Source organism: Bactrocera tryoni, chromosome 3, assembly GCF_016617805.1.
Source record: "Bactrocera tryoni isolate S06 chromosome 3, CSIRO_BtryS06_freeze2, whole genome shotgun sequence".
NCBI lineage: Eukaryota > Metazoa > Arthropoda > Insecta > Diptera > Tephritidae > Bactrocera > Bactrocera tryoni.
Genome location: NC_052501.1, coordinates 27,865,975 through 27,882,792, shown reverse-complemented (window position 1 = coordinate 27,882,792; position 16,818 = coordinate 27,865,975). Strand labels below are relative to the sequence as shown.

At 40.4% G+C, this 16,818-nt stretch overlaps 2 protein-coding genes across 2 annotated transcripts in view; both read right to left on the bottom strand.

The window, feature by feature from the left end:
- The window catches only part of LOC120773102 (terminal nucleotidyltransferase 5C), a 309,654-nt gene that overhangs the window by 188,728 nt on the left and 104,108 nt on the right, over positions 1 to 16,818 (bottom strand). The window lies entirely within an intron of this gene.
- LOC120773104 (HMG1/2-like protein) lies at positions 2,134 to 2,782 on the bottom strand. Its single transcript, XM_040102078.1, has one exon. It carries the CDS (start codon positions 2,780 to 2,782, stop codon positions 2,300 to 2,302), a length of 483 nt encoding a protein of 160 aa, XP_039958012.1. The 3' UTR covers positions 2,134 to 2,299.

The following is a 16,818-nucleotide window of genomic DNA, read 5'->3' as shown; positions in this document are numbered from 1 at the left end:
GTTGCTATTGTGTAATTTATATTTTCGGTTTCGGGTATTGCTGTACCTCGTCTTAATGATAAATTTCATTTGCAATTAAGCAACAAAGCGCCGACATTCTCAGCGCTCGTAAATACTCTTTTCGTTGGGGTTTTCCTTAAGTTGTTGTTGTAGCTAATTTCCCGAAAATTCCTTTTTGCGCGAAACTTTTGACGCTTCTCGGAATTTTTAAGTGACTAATGAACAGTTTTGAGTTGGCTAAACAAATAATTATAAATAATAACAATAATTACTGCTAAGTCTAAATACTGTAAATAGACAATTTACGTACCGCTCTATGATATACATACATATGTATATAAACCGTTATACGTGTTATAAGTCAACTAATGCGGCTTATTTCGTAACTTGTCGAGTCATTTGTAAGTAAAAGCTTATATAACAAATTTCAACACCCTAGCTTTATAATCAAAGAACCCAGTACACAAAACCGTTATATCGTAAAACCGTTGGTGATCATGAATTCATGAAAATTGCCCGAGCCATTCGTGAAAATAAGCAGATATATCGAATTTCTGAAATGTAGCTTAATTTTTTAACCTACTAATCGCTTAATATAGTAAACCGTTATATGGTAGCTGCACTTAGTTTTTATCCGATGTTGTTCAGATCGAAATTTGTCGAGACATATATGCCAATAGGTCTATATATCGAATTTCAGCAATGTAGCCTAATTTTAAAACATACTAAGTCCAAAAAACTAATATATTGTAGGATGGAACAGTTTTTACACTATACTGATTATTTTGAAATTTGTCGAGGCATTCGTGAAAAGTAGCAAATAAACCGAGTTTCAGCGGTGTAACTTAATTTTAAAGCATACTAAGTCCAAAAAACTGTTTTCAAGGAGGTTGATGCAGTTTTTAACCTATACCGCTTATTTTAGAATTCCTCGAGGCATTTCTGAAAAGAAGCAAATAAACCGAGTTTCAGCGGTGTAACGTAATTTGGAAATAAACTAAGTCCTTAAAACTTGTCCATGGTAGATGCATGTAGCATTCATCTTAATAATTTTTCCTTGAAATTGGTCGAAGCATTTGTGAAAAGAAACAAATATACCGAGTTTCAGCGGTGTAACTCAATGCTGAGACGTACTAAGTCTATATAACATAACTGTTATATGGGATCTTGATATCTTACTTACTACATACCTATACTCCTTATTTTGAAATTTGTCGAAGCATTCGTGTAAAGAAACAAATATAAATATATATGTACATATACATATAAATACTTCAGCGGTGAAACTTAATGTGGAAAGATAGTAAGTCCACAAAAATATAAACTTGTAACCTGGTAGTTGTCGGTAGTATGCCTCTATTCAACTTATAAAATTAGTAATCCGTTATACATTAAATATTTAAAATATTCAACCCAAGTTACTCTTTCCGAAACTCTTCGAACCATTTGTGAAAAGAAACACGTCTACCAAATTTCAGCGCTGTCCCAATATTTTTACACACCTGTCACCTGGAAAAATTAGCTGTTACTCTTTCCCTGGGCTTTAGAATTTGTTCGTTTTAAAACTCGTCGAGTAATTTTTGAATAGAAGTATGCTTATAAAATTTGAAAACGATAGGTTTAAGTTTAAGTCTCATAAGCCTAAAAACATATACATATATATACATATATGTGACCTGGTCTATGGAAAGTGGGCTTAGGTGTCAAAAAAAAGGAGAATAATTAATGAGATAACGAGAAACTGACGATTATTTTTAACAGCTTTTCCCAGAAAACTAGTTTTCGCACGTTAGCTCCATTTTCGTAGGCCAGGTCACATGCATGAAAATTAAACGTAGTTTTGATCCAAAAATATTCAATTTAAAAATGGTCTAGGCATATCTTAATAGGAATTTAATTCCAGAATTTCCCCTCTCTATATAAATTATTCTAGATTTTAGACGACAAAAATTTGTTGATATTGGTGCAGGAAGTGGAACTAAACTTTATTTAACGGCCCCGCACATCTAACATTTCCGTTAAATATTCGTCTTCTCGAGAAATGTAAGTGCTCTTTAAAACAAAATTCTCAAAATTCACTAAGGCAGTGGCCACATTGCAGCATTTAAAAAAATAAATACATTAAATCACGATTATAAAATACCTTTACTGTCACAACCATAAGAGAATACAACGATATCAATTAGAAAATATACGAAATGCCAACAAAATAACGTGTTCCACATGGAAATTTTCACCAGCGACAAAATGTGTAAGGCTACCCTCGCTCCAACCTCATGTTTAACGACAAATCACCACTTCACTTAATATAACTCGGTCGACGTTTCTGCATAGTGACCTTTTTCTGTCGAGATCCGCGGCGCCGCACGGTCTTGCTCTCACTTCTGTTGCTATGCACTTCGCGCTGCCCGGTCTTTCCCGGTGACACGCGCAAACGCGGATCCAATTGTTGCTGATTCTTGCGGGCCCACACCACATAGTTGAGCTTCTCGTCGGACGACATCTGACGCCAGCGCTCGCCGGCCGCGCAGGCGATCTCCTTCGCTGTCATGTGCTTGTAGGCGCCGCGTTTCATTAGATTCTGCCGAAACTCGTGCAGGAAGATGAAGAACGGATTGGTGGCCTTGGATTTTGGCTTGTCCGAACTGTCGGCAGCATGAGAGTTTGCCTCATCGCTCTTATTTCCAGTCATAGCTGTTTTTTTAATTGAAACTTTTGGAATAACGGAAAAATATGTGTACAAAAAATTTGAAACTTTGCTACTAATTTTAGAAAAATTCATTTTTGTTAGCTGAAATTGAATTTTGAAAGTTCAGAACGAATTGAAAGGAAAAAACATTTACAAAGTAAAAGTTTATGAAGGGATGAATATTTGACTTAATGTTGTTTAGTTTTGGAAAAATTGTTCTGATATTTACCTGCTAACGTAGAGCATTTATAAAGCTTAATATATCCCTTAATATCCCTCCCCGGGGTTGTGCGGTGGATTCGGGACCCGTCACGTAAAAAACCCTACCAATGAAAACCAAACAACAGCCTCGGAAGAGGTCCCTTAATGGGAAGGGACCAGTTGATTGATGTTCTCGTAAAATAATATAGTCCTTGTAGCATTTACTAAAGTCGCCATATAAATGAGCGCAAATTCGGTGTGTGGTTCGTAGTGGAATAGAGACTCCATCGCCGAGTCCTGGCATTCAACCCGGTGGATGAACGTCTAACCACAATTCGCATCAAAGCGAAATTCGACAATATATCATTGATTTGCGCCCACGCCCCGCCGGAAGAGAAGGACGATGTGAACAAAGATGTTTTCTATGAGCGTTTGGAGTGCATCTATGAGAGCTGTCCCCGCCACGATGTCAAAATCGTGTTTGGCGACTTTAGAGCCAGAGTGGGCAAAGTAGGTATCTTTGATACAACGGTCGGTAAATTCAGTATCCATGATGAAACATCCCCAAATGGGTTGAGGCTCATCGACTTCGCCGGGTCACGAAATATGGTTATCTGTAGTACTAGATTCCAGCACAAGAAAATTCACAAGCTACCTGGCTGTCTCCAGATTGAAAAGCCATCAACAAGATCGATCATGTTGTGATAGACGGGAGGCACGTCTGCAGTGTTTTAGGTCCGAGGTCCTCACATTGATTCGGACCACTATCTTGTTGCAGCAAAGATAATCAAGTCTACAAATACAAAAAAAAGTTCGACGTAGAGAAACTGGAATCACAACAGGCAGCCGAACGATCTTCTACTCAACTTGTACTCTTGCTCTTTGAGAGTACTCATTAGCAACTTGGTATAAGAGAACTGTAGGACGGCATTTCAAGCTCATTACGTGCAGTCCAGCTGCCATTGGTTTTCTGAAAAGGCAAAGGAACAGGTGGTATTATGTGGAGTGCCGTGTCGCAGTGCATAGAAAACAGACTGCCTACCTCGCAACGTTACAATCGACCACAACACGTGCAGGATGGGTTAGATACCGAGCATTGCAAACAAAAAAGAGAGAGGCCGAAATGTGAATACACAAGCGAATTGTGAATTGACAAGCTGGCAGACAGGTGTAATGCTCGAAAATTCTACGAAAAGATGCGGCGACTAACAGAAGGTTACAAGACCTGAGCATTCACTTGTAGAACCCAAAGTGGCGAAAAACTGACAAGGTGCATGCATTAACTTCTTTGCTAGATATGTTCGGATGAAAGCATGCATGACGATTTAAACCTAAGTTTGCTCAGCCCAATCCATAAAAAGGAGGACCCCACAATCTTTGCCAATTACTGTGGGATAAATTTCTTTAATATCGCATATAAAATCTTATCAGGCGTAGTGTGCGAAACTCGAACGAACCTCGTCCAGGACGGACATCAACATCAAAATAAAGGAACTGATGCTTTAGAGTTGACGATTAACAGTCAGGCATCTTACTTGGAATATCCGAAGGATCATTTGGGCCTAAAAAAAGTGAAAACATGGTTGGTTCCAAAATCAAATCAGTCTGTGAAACAATGCTTTTAGACTAACGGGATGTAATGAAACGTATTATTACTGGCGGTGAGTTTAGGACCTATGCTTCCGACTCAGAAACAGACCATTACAGGGTCCTCGAAGTGAAACCAACTTCAGACCGTTCGCGTAGCTGTCGCACTGGAATCAGCTGTTTATAAATTTGCAGAATGACAGTTCGGAGTATTGTTCACAAGTGTACAAAAGCGTTTTGCCAAAAGTGAACGCAAAAAAAAGTGATCAGCGATGGAATTGAAACGTAATAGTGTGATTGCTATATATTTTGCTGGAAAATACAGCCAGCAATTGTTCATGAGCTCAAACACCTTAATGTGAATAAAGTTTTTGTTTATCGCACCTTCACTCGTTATAATGATACTGGTAGCATCGCAAAACGCCATGGAGGTGGTCATCAAGAGACAGCAACGTCACGTGAGATGGTTCGGAAAGTGAAGAAGCGACTTGAGCGAAATCCACGACGAAGTGCCAATCAAATGGCTAAAGGACTGAAATTATCCGACCGCAGCATCCGACGCATATTGAAAAATGAGCTCAAGGTCAAGCCTTACAAGTTCCAAAGGCCCATGATCTCACACCGAAGCAGCAACAAGTAAGATTTGAGAGAGCGAAACAGTTGCTTCGCTTGGCCGAAAGCGGTCAAATTCCGAACATTGTGTTTTCTGACGAAAAAGTTTTTCCAATTGAGCAATTCGTAAACTCTCAAAACGATAGGGTTAACTTGACCGACCATTCATACGAGAATCTAAGTCATCGGTTGGACACCAGGAGGCAGACCCCGCCATAAATAATGGTTTGGGCCGCTGTCACCACAGATGGGCGCTCTCCAATTGTTTTCATCGAGCCTGGCGTCAAAGTAAATACGACATGTTATCGGGAAAGTATTCTGGAGGCTGCTTTGAAGCTGTGGGCAAACAAACATTTCGGTCGCAAACCATGGACGCTTCAACAAAGCTCGGCACCGTCTCACAAAGCGCGAGTGAACCAAGAATGGCTGAAAAACAACGTTCCGAACTTCATTACGACCACAAAATGGCTCTCGAATTCACTAGATGCGAATCCAATGGATTATTCTCTCTGGGCCATTTTGGAGAGTAGGGTCCGAAGTAAAAAATACACCGGTCTCGAGATGCTGAAGAAAGCCATTGTCCGTGAGTGGGTCAAAATACCGGCAAGTCACATTCGGGCGGCTTGCGATTCGTTTTTTGACCGTCTCAAGGCCATAGTTAAGGCAAAAGGTGGTCATATCGAGCAAAAGTGAATTGGTTCTGAATTTATGATTATTTTCACACATTTTGTACCTTAAAATAAATAAAAATAATCAAATAACCAAACCGAATTTATGGTTTTTTTAATTGGTTACACTTGGAGTACCCTCTAATCGGGCGAATATCGTGGCAAAGGTGAGTCGAAGCCGAAAAAACCACGTCAAAGTCTTACTTTTGCCCATGGTAGTACTATTTTTTTTTCTATCCGAATAGGCAACAATCAATTTGTCTTATCGATGCCATCTGAATTTATTGCGCTTTGACAAATTATAGTTGCGTTTGATAATAAGGCATAAATTTAGCAAAACTTGTCAATTTGCTGCGGACAAGCGGTTAATCATCCAACGGTTTAATGCGCTTAAATAAGCAACGCATTAGCATATGAACGGTGACACACATACTTATACATATACATATGTACATACATACATATATACATATATATAGATATGTATATGCATTCGCATGCTGGCTGCATAAATCACTTATTGCTGCTAAATACCATGCCTTATCTCGATCAATATCGCGCCGCGGAGTAATAACACCCCAGCCAAAGCGATTTCGGATTTTGTTGCTTGATTAATTTAGACATTTTAATCGGCGCTGCAGCACAAGCAGCATGCATTTGTATACAAATATTTACATATACATACATATTTATCAATGTTTGCGTTTGTGTGTGTGTTTGTAATAATATCGCAACAATTTTAGAATGGTCACGCTGTTTGTTTTTGTTCTTGCAGTGCCAACAAAAAATCGAAAATAATTCTTGTGCTGCATAAATTAAGCGCTACACGGCCTTTGCTTGCAACACATACATATGCATGCATGTTTTTTGTTATTTTTGGTTTTTAATTATTTGTGACCGTTTACGGCGCATGCGCATGCGCAGCCCAACCCAGCGCTGCAATGTGACTTTTTAAATTATGCAGCAATTTGCGCATTTGCGCGCTCCCTTGCCAGCGCTGCAAAGCAGTGCAAAAGGCTGCAACAACAACAACAACAACAACAATTCTCAACAACAAAGTAAAGCATATTACTATAACGTTCAATATATTTAATCATAACAATAATAATAATATTTTATGCAGACACACTCACAACCAAGTAGATATGGCTATAGATATATACTATATGCATGTGTGTTTGTGCTTTAATCAAAGTCTTAGTTAATCCGGTTGAGCGCGCGCGTTCGAATAATATGCAAATGAAGTGACCGACTCAGGGCCGGGCGAGAATGCCACAATTAAACGCTCTAAATCGGCGAGTGAAGTGTGCTGCTGCTTTGGCAACGGTTATTTGCGAATACCGTAATTGCAAGAATGCACCGACATACACACACACACAGACACACGTGCGGCATATGTACATATGTGTGTGTTTAGTCAAGGACGTTGTTGTTAAAGTTTAAACAAATTAAGCCAAGCATGCACTCGCGTACTTTAATCGCATAATTAGTGTGGTATTTTTTGTTTTTGTTGCTTTTTTTAGGTACTTAAAAAGTATTTCTTATACTTGTACTTTTTGTTTTTAAAATTTGTTAAATTTCTTAATAAATTCCAAAATTTTAATTAGTGGAGTTTTCTGTTTTTTTTCTACATATTTATTTTAAAGAAATATTTTTGTTGTTGTCTTTTAATATACATTTATTTTGTTGTGAATAAGTTAAAAAAAAAATAAGAAAAAACGCTAACTTCGGTTGCAGCCATACTACGAGTATAATGTGTATCCTTCACCAATACAAAATATTCCATATCAGAACTTAAATTTGATCCGTCAGCTTGTATGGCAACTTTATGCTAGAGTGATCCGATCTGACCAATTTCGCTGGATATTGCGACGTTGCCTTGGACAATAACGCATGCCAAATTTGGTGAAAAGACCCCTCCAACTAACAAAGTTTTTCATACAAGCCCTTGACTCCGATAGTTTAGTTTGTATGGCAGCTATATGCTATAGTGAACCGATCTGAACAATTTCTTCAGAAATTGCATCATTGCTTAAGGCAATAACCCATGCCAAATTTCGTGAAGATATCTCGTCAAATAAAAAAGTTTCAAATACAAGGACTTGAATCCGATCATTCAGCTTGTATGGGAGCTATCAGCTATAGTGATCCGATATCGGCGGTTCCAACAAATGCGCAGCCACTTTGGGAGAAAAGGAGGTGTGCTAACTTTCAGATCAATAATATCTCAAAATCAATAATTTTTACTATACTAAAATACTTTATAGGCTCTCCGATGTTTTATTTGGACTTTGGTTGAAGAAAAATGAATTTATAACGACAGCCATAAACGTAAGAAATCGTATGTGAAATCTGGCCAACTAGGCAAATGAACGGCAAGCCGAATAGCTACGTCGCTAAGGTGCGCTGTATGTGGTGCGATCTAAAACCGAGTGTAACCATTAATGGGGTAAGCTACCGACAACAACTTATCAAATTGAGGCGATTGTGAGATCGAGCGATAGCCGAAAATCGCTCGGAATTTGCGCCTACACATACGAATAAGTACGGTTATAGAATTTACCGCTGCTGACTGCAATTTGTTCCGAGCGCGACAGAACGCCCTCACTAAAGTACGGTTCGCATCGGAACAAGGTATCAAAAATTGGCTTGATTCAGTTTAGGCCGCCATGTCGGCGCAGTTCTATTGGAATGGCAAATCAAAATTGCCAGAAAGTTTGATTTTGGGTGAGGTCATTTAAAGCTACGTATTACAGCTGGTTTTAGAGGTTTAGACACTTTGTTGCCTTTCGGACAGCGCTCGATTTGAGCCAATCACGTCGCTAAATTAACAATGAGCGCTAATATATCTCTTTAAATAAAATTTATTTCCAAAAGTGCACTATTATTGACGCACTATTCAGGATAAAGAGCACCAAGAAGAGATCTTGAGAGCTTGAGTCTGTTCGCAGCTTCTCAAACTTGTAGAAGACAAAGAAAGACACAAACGAAATTCGAAGAAGCCGACACCGCCAAGTCCGGTTGTTTGTCCATGCACATAGCGCACATTATAGCTCAGCTGATCTGATACCGCCGAATAGTTTATAGCGGAGCGGAGTTCTGCCGGCGCAATCAACAAACCTGTAAGCTTTTACTTCTTCGCAATGCAGCCTTGTTAAATACGTGGTAAGTGAAGTTGTTGTTGTTGTTGTCATTGCTACTTGTATGTGTGTATAGAGTATAGGCAATGTTGCTATGCACAGGTTTGAAGTTTAAACGATTGAGCGCGATGTCAAGAAACTCCGTCAAGGGCACACTTAACGCCGAAGAAACGGGCGACGCGCCGCTGACGCGCTTTGCGATTGCGCAAGAGTGTGCCAAGACCATTAGAATGGCTGCAACGGTTGCATGATTGTCATGCAGTTAACGACAGTCGCAGCAACAACAAAACAATACGAACAACAACAACAACAAAATGGTTCGCACCCAAACAGCAACAGGCAGACATATTTGGCTGGTGGCAAGCCTGTGCGCATTTCTGCATATCCTCATAGCCATGGTGGCGCAACAACAACAACAATGCACCTGCCGCAGAGCGTGCGCAATTTTAGAAATACATATATGTATATGTATGTGCTTACATATACATATATATATGTATGTATATGTGTGTGACGGCGTGCGCGCTGCAGCACCTTGGCTTCTCTCTTCACGTTGGATGCGGATGCTGGGCGTTCTTGGCGCTCGTCGCTTGCCGCTTGGTGATTGCAACTGCTGGCGCTCGCCACCGCGCTGTCGATAGGCCGCTGAACTGGTTCGGTTAGAGTGCTGCGCAAGCCGTCGGCCGACAAGTTGTTTGGTTGCTTGCTTGCGCTTAGCAGTCGATGCAGTTGCAGCACTTGTTGTTCTGTGGTTTTTATACCCTGAACAGGCTAGATTAAGTATGCCACAAAGTTTGTAGCATTTAGAACGAAGCGCCGGAGGCCCATTACCGTCTGTCTGTCCGCTCGTGCGCCCATCTGTATATACACGAACTAGTCTCTCAGTTTTTGATACCGCAATCTGAAATTTTGCATACGCCCGTTTCTCCCCAAGGAGGTGTTGATTTGTCAAAAACATGAAAATCGGTCCACTCTAGGATACAGCTGTCATACAAACTGAACGATCGAAATCAAAGGTTTGTATGGAAAACTTTTTCATTCGACGAGATATCTACTCGAAATTTGGCATGGATTATTGCCTAAAGAAATTGTGCAATTTTTGCAGAAATTGTTCAGATCGGATGACTATAGCATATTGCTGTCATACAAACTGAACTATCGAAATCCAGCGCTTGTATGGAAAACTTTGTTAGTTCAAGGGATATTTGCACCAAATTTGGCATGTGTTACTGTCCAAGACAACAATGTATTCTCCGACGAAATGGGTCAAATCGCACAACTATAGCATATAGCTGCCATACAAATTGACCGATCAAACTCAAGTCCTTCTATGTAAAACTATTTTATTTGATAAGATATCTGCATAAAATTTGATTCAGATCATAGTTCAAGTTAGCGCTACAATTTCCCAAAATATTGTAAAGATCGGTCTACTATAGCATATAGTTGCCATACAAACTGAACAATTAAAATTCATACCCTTCTCTGCTATAAAAAATGCAACTGTGAACGGTATTATAGTTTCGGTGGAACCGAAATTAACGTTATTACTTGTTGTTGTTGCTATATGAAGCACGGACTGAGCGCATGCGCAAGAAGCTTAGCACTCGCCAAGTGCGATTTATTTTCCAGTAGACCCGGCAAGTTAACAGGCGAGTAGTTGAAGTGCAGCACATACACATATGCTTACAACCACTCACACTATCATACATACATACATACATACCTACTTGGATACAAGCATACATACATGTACCTTCCATAAGCCAGGCTACAGCAGAACGCATAGTTTGAATTAAAAATGCAGTTGCCGTGAACCAATTTGATAATGCAGTCAGGCTGACAAATGCACAGCTTGCATTTGTATACAAGTAGGGGCCTGTGTGTGTGTTGCCGCTCAACAAAATACAACAATATCAAAACTACAACTAACCAACTACAACAAAATGGATTAAAAGTTAGACTTCAAAGGCAAAAACTCTAAACTCGCACAACAACAACTCTCGAATATACACACACATGCACACCAATGCATGCAAGTAAATGTCTACTATATACCACGGTACTATACGTTACGGTTTTTCTGCCGCTGCTCCGAAGCGTTTTTTTGAAAGTCACTCTGCAAAGTCGGTGTAAAATCAAAGAGATTCTGAATTTTTGAAAGGTGCGTGAACGCCCGACAGCCGCCAGCCGCCAGCCAGCACAGCACCAAATATGTTAGGCGGAGGCACAAATTTGCACGAATTCGGCTTTAAGAGCCATAAAGGTGTTTTTAATTGGCTGCCGGTGTATGTAAGTGGGCAGCTGCGGGCGTAAGCAGTTAACGGTTCTGATTATGCGCTAAACTTATGGCGAATGCGATTTTAATTAATTCATTAATTTATATGCTAGCTAAAAAGGTAAAGCAAGACAAGCAAGTAAGGGCTGAGTTCGAATGCAACAACGCAAAATTTCGAGCAGGAAAGTAGTATTAATTATAAAGCGAACTTATAGACCGATTACACCCAAACTTGGTAGCAAGCTAACTTATGATTGGCGCAACCTATGTGCTTAACCTCATTAATTTACCTTAATTTTTTCTAAGTTACTCGCATGAATTCCTATAGCAGACGGATCCTTGTTTCATATTGGATGTATGGGGTCTGGGGGAAGCTATGAACCAATGCCAGTCATTTTGTGTGACAAATAATCTTATCTCAATCCTGTCCGAGCCGTTCGATACCAAGCGAGGTTGCAGAAAAGGCACTCGTCATTGTATGACTTCTGCAAACTACTCCTGAAGAAAATTATTCCAGAGCCAAATAGAGAAGGTACAAATTTCTATAAGAGCATACAGCTGCTGGCACACGCCGATGTTATTGATATCATTGGCCTCAACATTCACGCCGTTAGTTCTGCTTTCACCAGACTGCATGTATGGGTCTGCTTGTGAACGAGGACAAGACGAAATATCTCCCGTCATCAAACAAACAGGATACCCTAATTAGCTCCCATGTCACTGTTGACAGACATTTCTTCGAAGCCGTAGATAATTTCGTTTATCTTGGAACCAGTATTAACACCAACAACAATGGCAGGCTTGAAATCCAACGCAAAATAACTCTTGTCAACAGTTACTAAATCGGACTGAGCTGGCAATTGCGCAGTAAAGTCTTCTCTCGACGAACAAAGAACAAACTCAACAAGTCACTAATCATCCCCCGTCCTGCTATATGGTGCAGAGGCATGGCCGATGACAAGAGCCGATGAGCCGGCGTTACGAGTTTCGAGAAAGGTTCTGCGGAAGATTTATGGTTGCGTTTTGGCAACGGCGAATACGTCATTCTCTAACGATGAGCTCTACGAGATATACGACGACATTGAAATAGTTGAACGAATTGAGAGACAGCGGCTGCGATGGCTAGATCAACACCCCAGCTCTGAAAGTATTCGACGCAGTACACGCCGGGGGAAGCAGGGGAATAGGAAGACCTCCACTCCGTTGGAAGGACCAGGTGAAGAAGGACCCAGCTTTTCTTGGAGTCTCCAATTGGTGCCAAACAGCGTGGAAGAAAAACGACTGGTGCGCTATTGTAGACTCGGCTATAACCGCAGTTTCTACGTCAGTAAAGAAGAAGAAGAACCGCCAGGTAGAGAAGAACCTGGCTTCACTTGGAATCTCCAATTGGAGCCAAACAGCGAGGAAGAAAAACGACTGGTGCGCTATTGTAGACTCGGCTATAACCGCGTACGTGTCTACGTGTCTACATCAATTAAGAAGAAGACGAATCTTATCTCATATGAAATATTCTCAACAAATTTTTACGGTATATTCCGTAAACTGAACGTTATGTACCGTATTATGTCGAAGGAAGAAAGGAGGACACTGTAGGGAAAAGGAGGAGACTCTCTCCAAAGTCATCAACGGTTGTATGGTCTATTCGTCTAGTGGAGGGCACTCGAAAAGCTACACTCACTAAGAAGCTTGAACGTGTCCGAAGAGCGACTCTCAGCGGCAGCTCTGGTGCTCTTCGGACAAGACCAACAATAGCACTTAATGCCATTTTACAGATAACTAGCATCCGGGGACTATTGCGGCAGGTGTATTGCTACGAAATGCGCTCTAAGGCTCAGGGAAGTTGGGTATATGCAAGCGTCCGAAGTAGGACACACCGAAATACTCTCCTCCTTCAACTGCATTCCTGAAAACTTGGACCTCTGAGCATTCACTCCAACATCAAAGAGGCAGAGACTCGCTAATTGTACGCTCAAAGCTAGTTAAGGAGTGTCTATCCTCATTAGAAATAGCAACAAGCTATTTCATCATCCGAATCATTTGGATGCCCGGTCATAGCGGAATTGCTAGTAACTGCAAAGCCGATAAACTAGCCAGAGTGGGCAACAAGTTGACAGTCATTGGCCGTATAAAAGTTCGTGTTCATTCCAGTTGCATAGATCCAACTGTCCTACTCTAATCCAAATACAAAACATACTCGACCAAAGACTTCAATTTCACGAATAATTTTCCGAAAAACGAAAGCAAAACAAACGTAAAGTATAGATTTTTTCCATATTTTCTTCAATATTTCTACAGAAAAAAATTTGTTTGCGTCAATAATTGTCTTCTTCGAATTACCATATGTTAAGTGCAACTGCGTCCACGTTCTTACGCAACTTATCACTTTGAATAGGAAATTGTTAAGCTATTTTTAGCTAACCATGTTTCTAAAATTAACAAGAAGGGAAGGCACGTAAGAGTGTTGAAATACCGGTGTATGCTGTGATACAGGGTGTCTGCAAAATAATTTGTGGTTAAAAAAATATATAAGTGGTCGATATTATTTCTTGAGTTTAACGATTATGGAAATTGATTTCGAATTCCGTAATCTAGTTACCGAATTATGAGCTCACTAAGTCACTGTTCTACGATACACCTGAATTTTTTCCGATATGCTTGAAATCATGCATAAAAACTCTCTATTCTAAATAAAGGAACGAAGGTATGGGAAAGAAATTAAATGTTTTATAAAGCTCAGTTGGGCCAGCATTCTGAATAAAACCAAGAGCTTGCTGGACGCGATAAAGGTGATGTGATCCCTGTTCACGTAGATGGATCCTAGAACGTTGAGCTAGCTCCTACAAATTACTGGGCAATATGGAATCAGGTGTTCTGGAGTTTCCTGTTCCATGTCGCAGTTTGCGTAAGAAACTCTGTCAAGACAAATGTTGCCTGTAGTGCCCAGTTTAGAGCGCGATACTACGTTGTAACCTTCCAGTAAAAACTTGGCGTGAGCGTGGCCGTTCTTTCCCACTCTCTCCTCCGCGCGATATTTGTGATGGAGATTAATTTCTGCACACTGACTTATAGCAAAGACTTCTGCTTGAAAGATGCTCGAAAAACATCCTATTTGTATGGTTAGTTTGTCTGTTCCAATATCGTTCGGTGTTTTCGAGCCGTCAGTGTACCACTAGATAGCGCTGCCCCTCAGTAGTACGTCAAGCGTGGAATCACTTCACTCCGCCTTACTGCCGAGAGTAACTCTAAACGTCGTCTCTTGGAAGCAGGCTCAGTGGTGTATCTTCTCCAACGGCCTTCTTTTGTTGGGACGGCATTATCTTCCCTTTGCCAAAACCCTCTGCTGCCTTGAGCAGCAGGCTTTGCGGTGTGAGCTCCAACATGACTTCAAGTGCTGTGGTTAAGCAAGTGCGCATTGCCCTTTAAACGCAGACGCAGGCGAATCTTTGCAGCTTTGATGGTTGAAGCAACCGCTCCATAAGTGACAATTGGCCTTACGATCATGGAATACAGACATGTTGCACCCCCAGGATCTACTGGCTAGGCGTCTGCATATCATGCGTGCCTTGGTGGCTCCCGACGGTGCTAATTTAATTTAACCTCTTTAGACACTCTCTGGCACCAACTGTTAGTGGCCTTAAGCTCAGAAGATATCTTCGCTTTGTAAAAGGAAGGAAGGTTATTTTTTGTGGACTGATATTTAACCCTACCATATTGCACCATCCCTTTGCTAGACTTAAGTCCCTTTGGACTTTGTCCTAGAGAGTATTCTCAAATTTTCTTGTCTTTGTCTTAATTCAAACTGAAACTGGTTTCAAATAACTTATGTCGGGAGACTAGTATTTAACGAAGTACAGTACGCGTCTAGAACGAAACACTAAATAATCCTAGAAATCTCATAAATCCCAAATAAAACAAAAAGAAACAAATATAGCCCTAATTCCGACACCCTTTACGCACGAGAACAAGTATTTAACATGTTCCTTCCACTCACTTCATCAAAAGCAGCTTCCGTACTGTATCTCTTTACTCATAAACTTTGTAATGCCTGTACATGCCGTTTTTCTGTGTTCTTTTGCTCTTCAGCTTCTTAAAAGCTTAGGCAACATCATTGCCAGTCGACAGGCGTAGCAGTCGTCCGTATCCACTTGCAAGTTCTGAGGCAAACATATGTTTTCGCCTGTTTACTGTACAGATAAAACGTAATTTCAGTTTCTCTTATTGTTGTTATTGGTTTTACTTTTGCAACTACGCCTACGTGCGAACACGAAATTCATTCAGTGGTAAGCTAAAAATAGAAACTCATCAGAAGAGACTCACCGCTTAACCGACCAGATACCGTCAGCGTCTTTTCGAGCCAACGATGACAACGCGCCAACGACACTAACACCAACGCACTCACCTCACGCGCACATTTACTTGTATCCTTGCCAGCAGTGCTCATGACTCCCACTTGCCACTTGCCACTCTCCCACCAAACCAGCAACCAGCTGGTGCGCGTCTGTTGAATGCCATTGACGCCACCAACTACTTTTAACGGTAGTGTGCCCACGCAATTCACTACTTGAATCACTGTGCAATCCTTGTATCTATTTTAAGACACACTCACACCACAATTACCGTTAACGTTAGCCCTTTGTCGGGGTGGGAGGGAGTAAAACAAATACGAAAAAGCTTCATTGCAGAAAATTTCTCTCGCAAAAAATCAACATATTAACACTTGTTGCGGTCGAAAGTCAAAAGTTGGCAACGCCATTCCAGATAACGTTCCGTCTCCGACGACCATGGGCGTGCATGAACCGCACGACCACCAACTACATACCACATGCAAATCAAGCGAAAACTTGAGGTGAAAGTATGCAGAAGTGTGTAGAGGTGTATGTGTATGTGTGTGTGTGTGTGTGATTGCAGCACAACAACAAACAAAGCTCAGACTTATATTGACTCATTTTGTGTGCTCTCTAGTTGTCCTCGTTGTAATGAGTTCCGAGTAGGAAATTGAGTTTGCATTAAATTACACAAATTCAATGAGAAAATCACAATAATATTGATGCTAATTGTTGAAAAAAAATTCTTAGCAATGAATATTTATAGGTTATAAAAACCTTTTTATTAATGAAATTGCATCACAGCGACATCTAGTGGGTTCGTAGAAGTTCTTATGCTCTCGCAGCATTTTGCCACAGAGTATAATACCTAACGGTTGTATGTATCACATGAAACTATGCCAGATAGATATAGCGTTATATATATACATATATAAATAAATGTTCAGGATGACGATAAAAGTTTATATTCGTCTATCCGTCTATTCGTCCGTCTGTTATTTGAGTAAAAATTGAGATATCTCGATGAAACTTGGTACACACGTTTAGGTTTCCAAGAGCTTAGGATAATTTTTATAAGAACTATTACCAACAGAGTAAAGATGGAGGAAAACGGATGATAACTCCGTCCCCTCCCCATATAACGGTACTGTTAAAAACTAGTATGAGATAAGAGAGTATGACAATTAAAGGTAAAATCACATCTCTCAGGAACTCACCGTATTTCTAACCAAATTTCGTGTGCGTAATCGTTGGAAAAGGCTTACGGTGATTCACTTGATCAAAAACACAAACTTACGAGTGGTGTAAAGCCTTCAAA

Coding starts and splice junctions, on each gene's coding strand:
- LOC120773104 (XM_040102078.1), bottom strand. CDS start 2,782: ATGAATTTTTCTAAAATTAGTAGCAAAGTTTCAAATTTTTTGTACACA.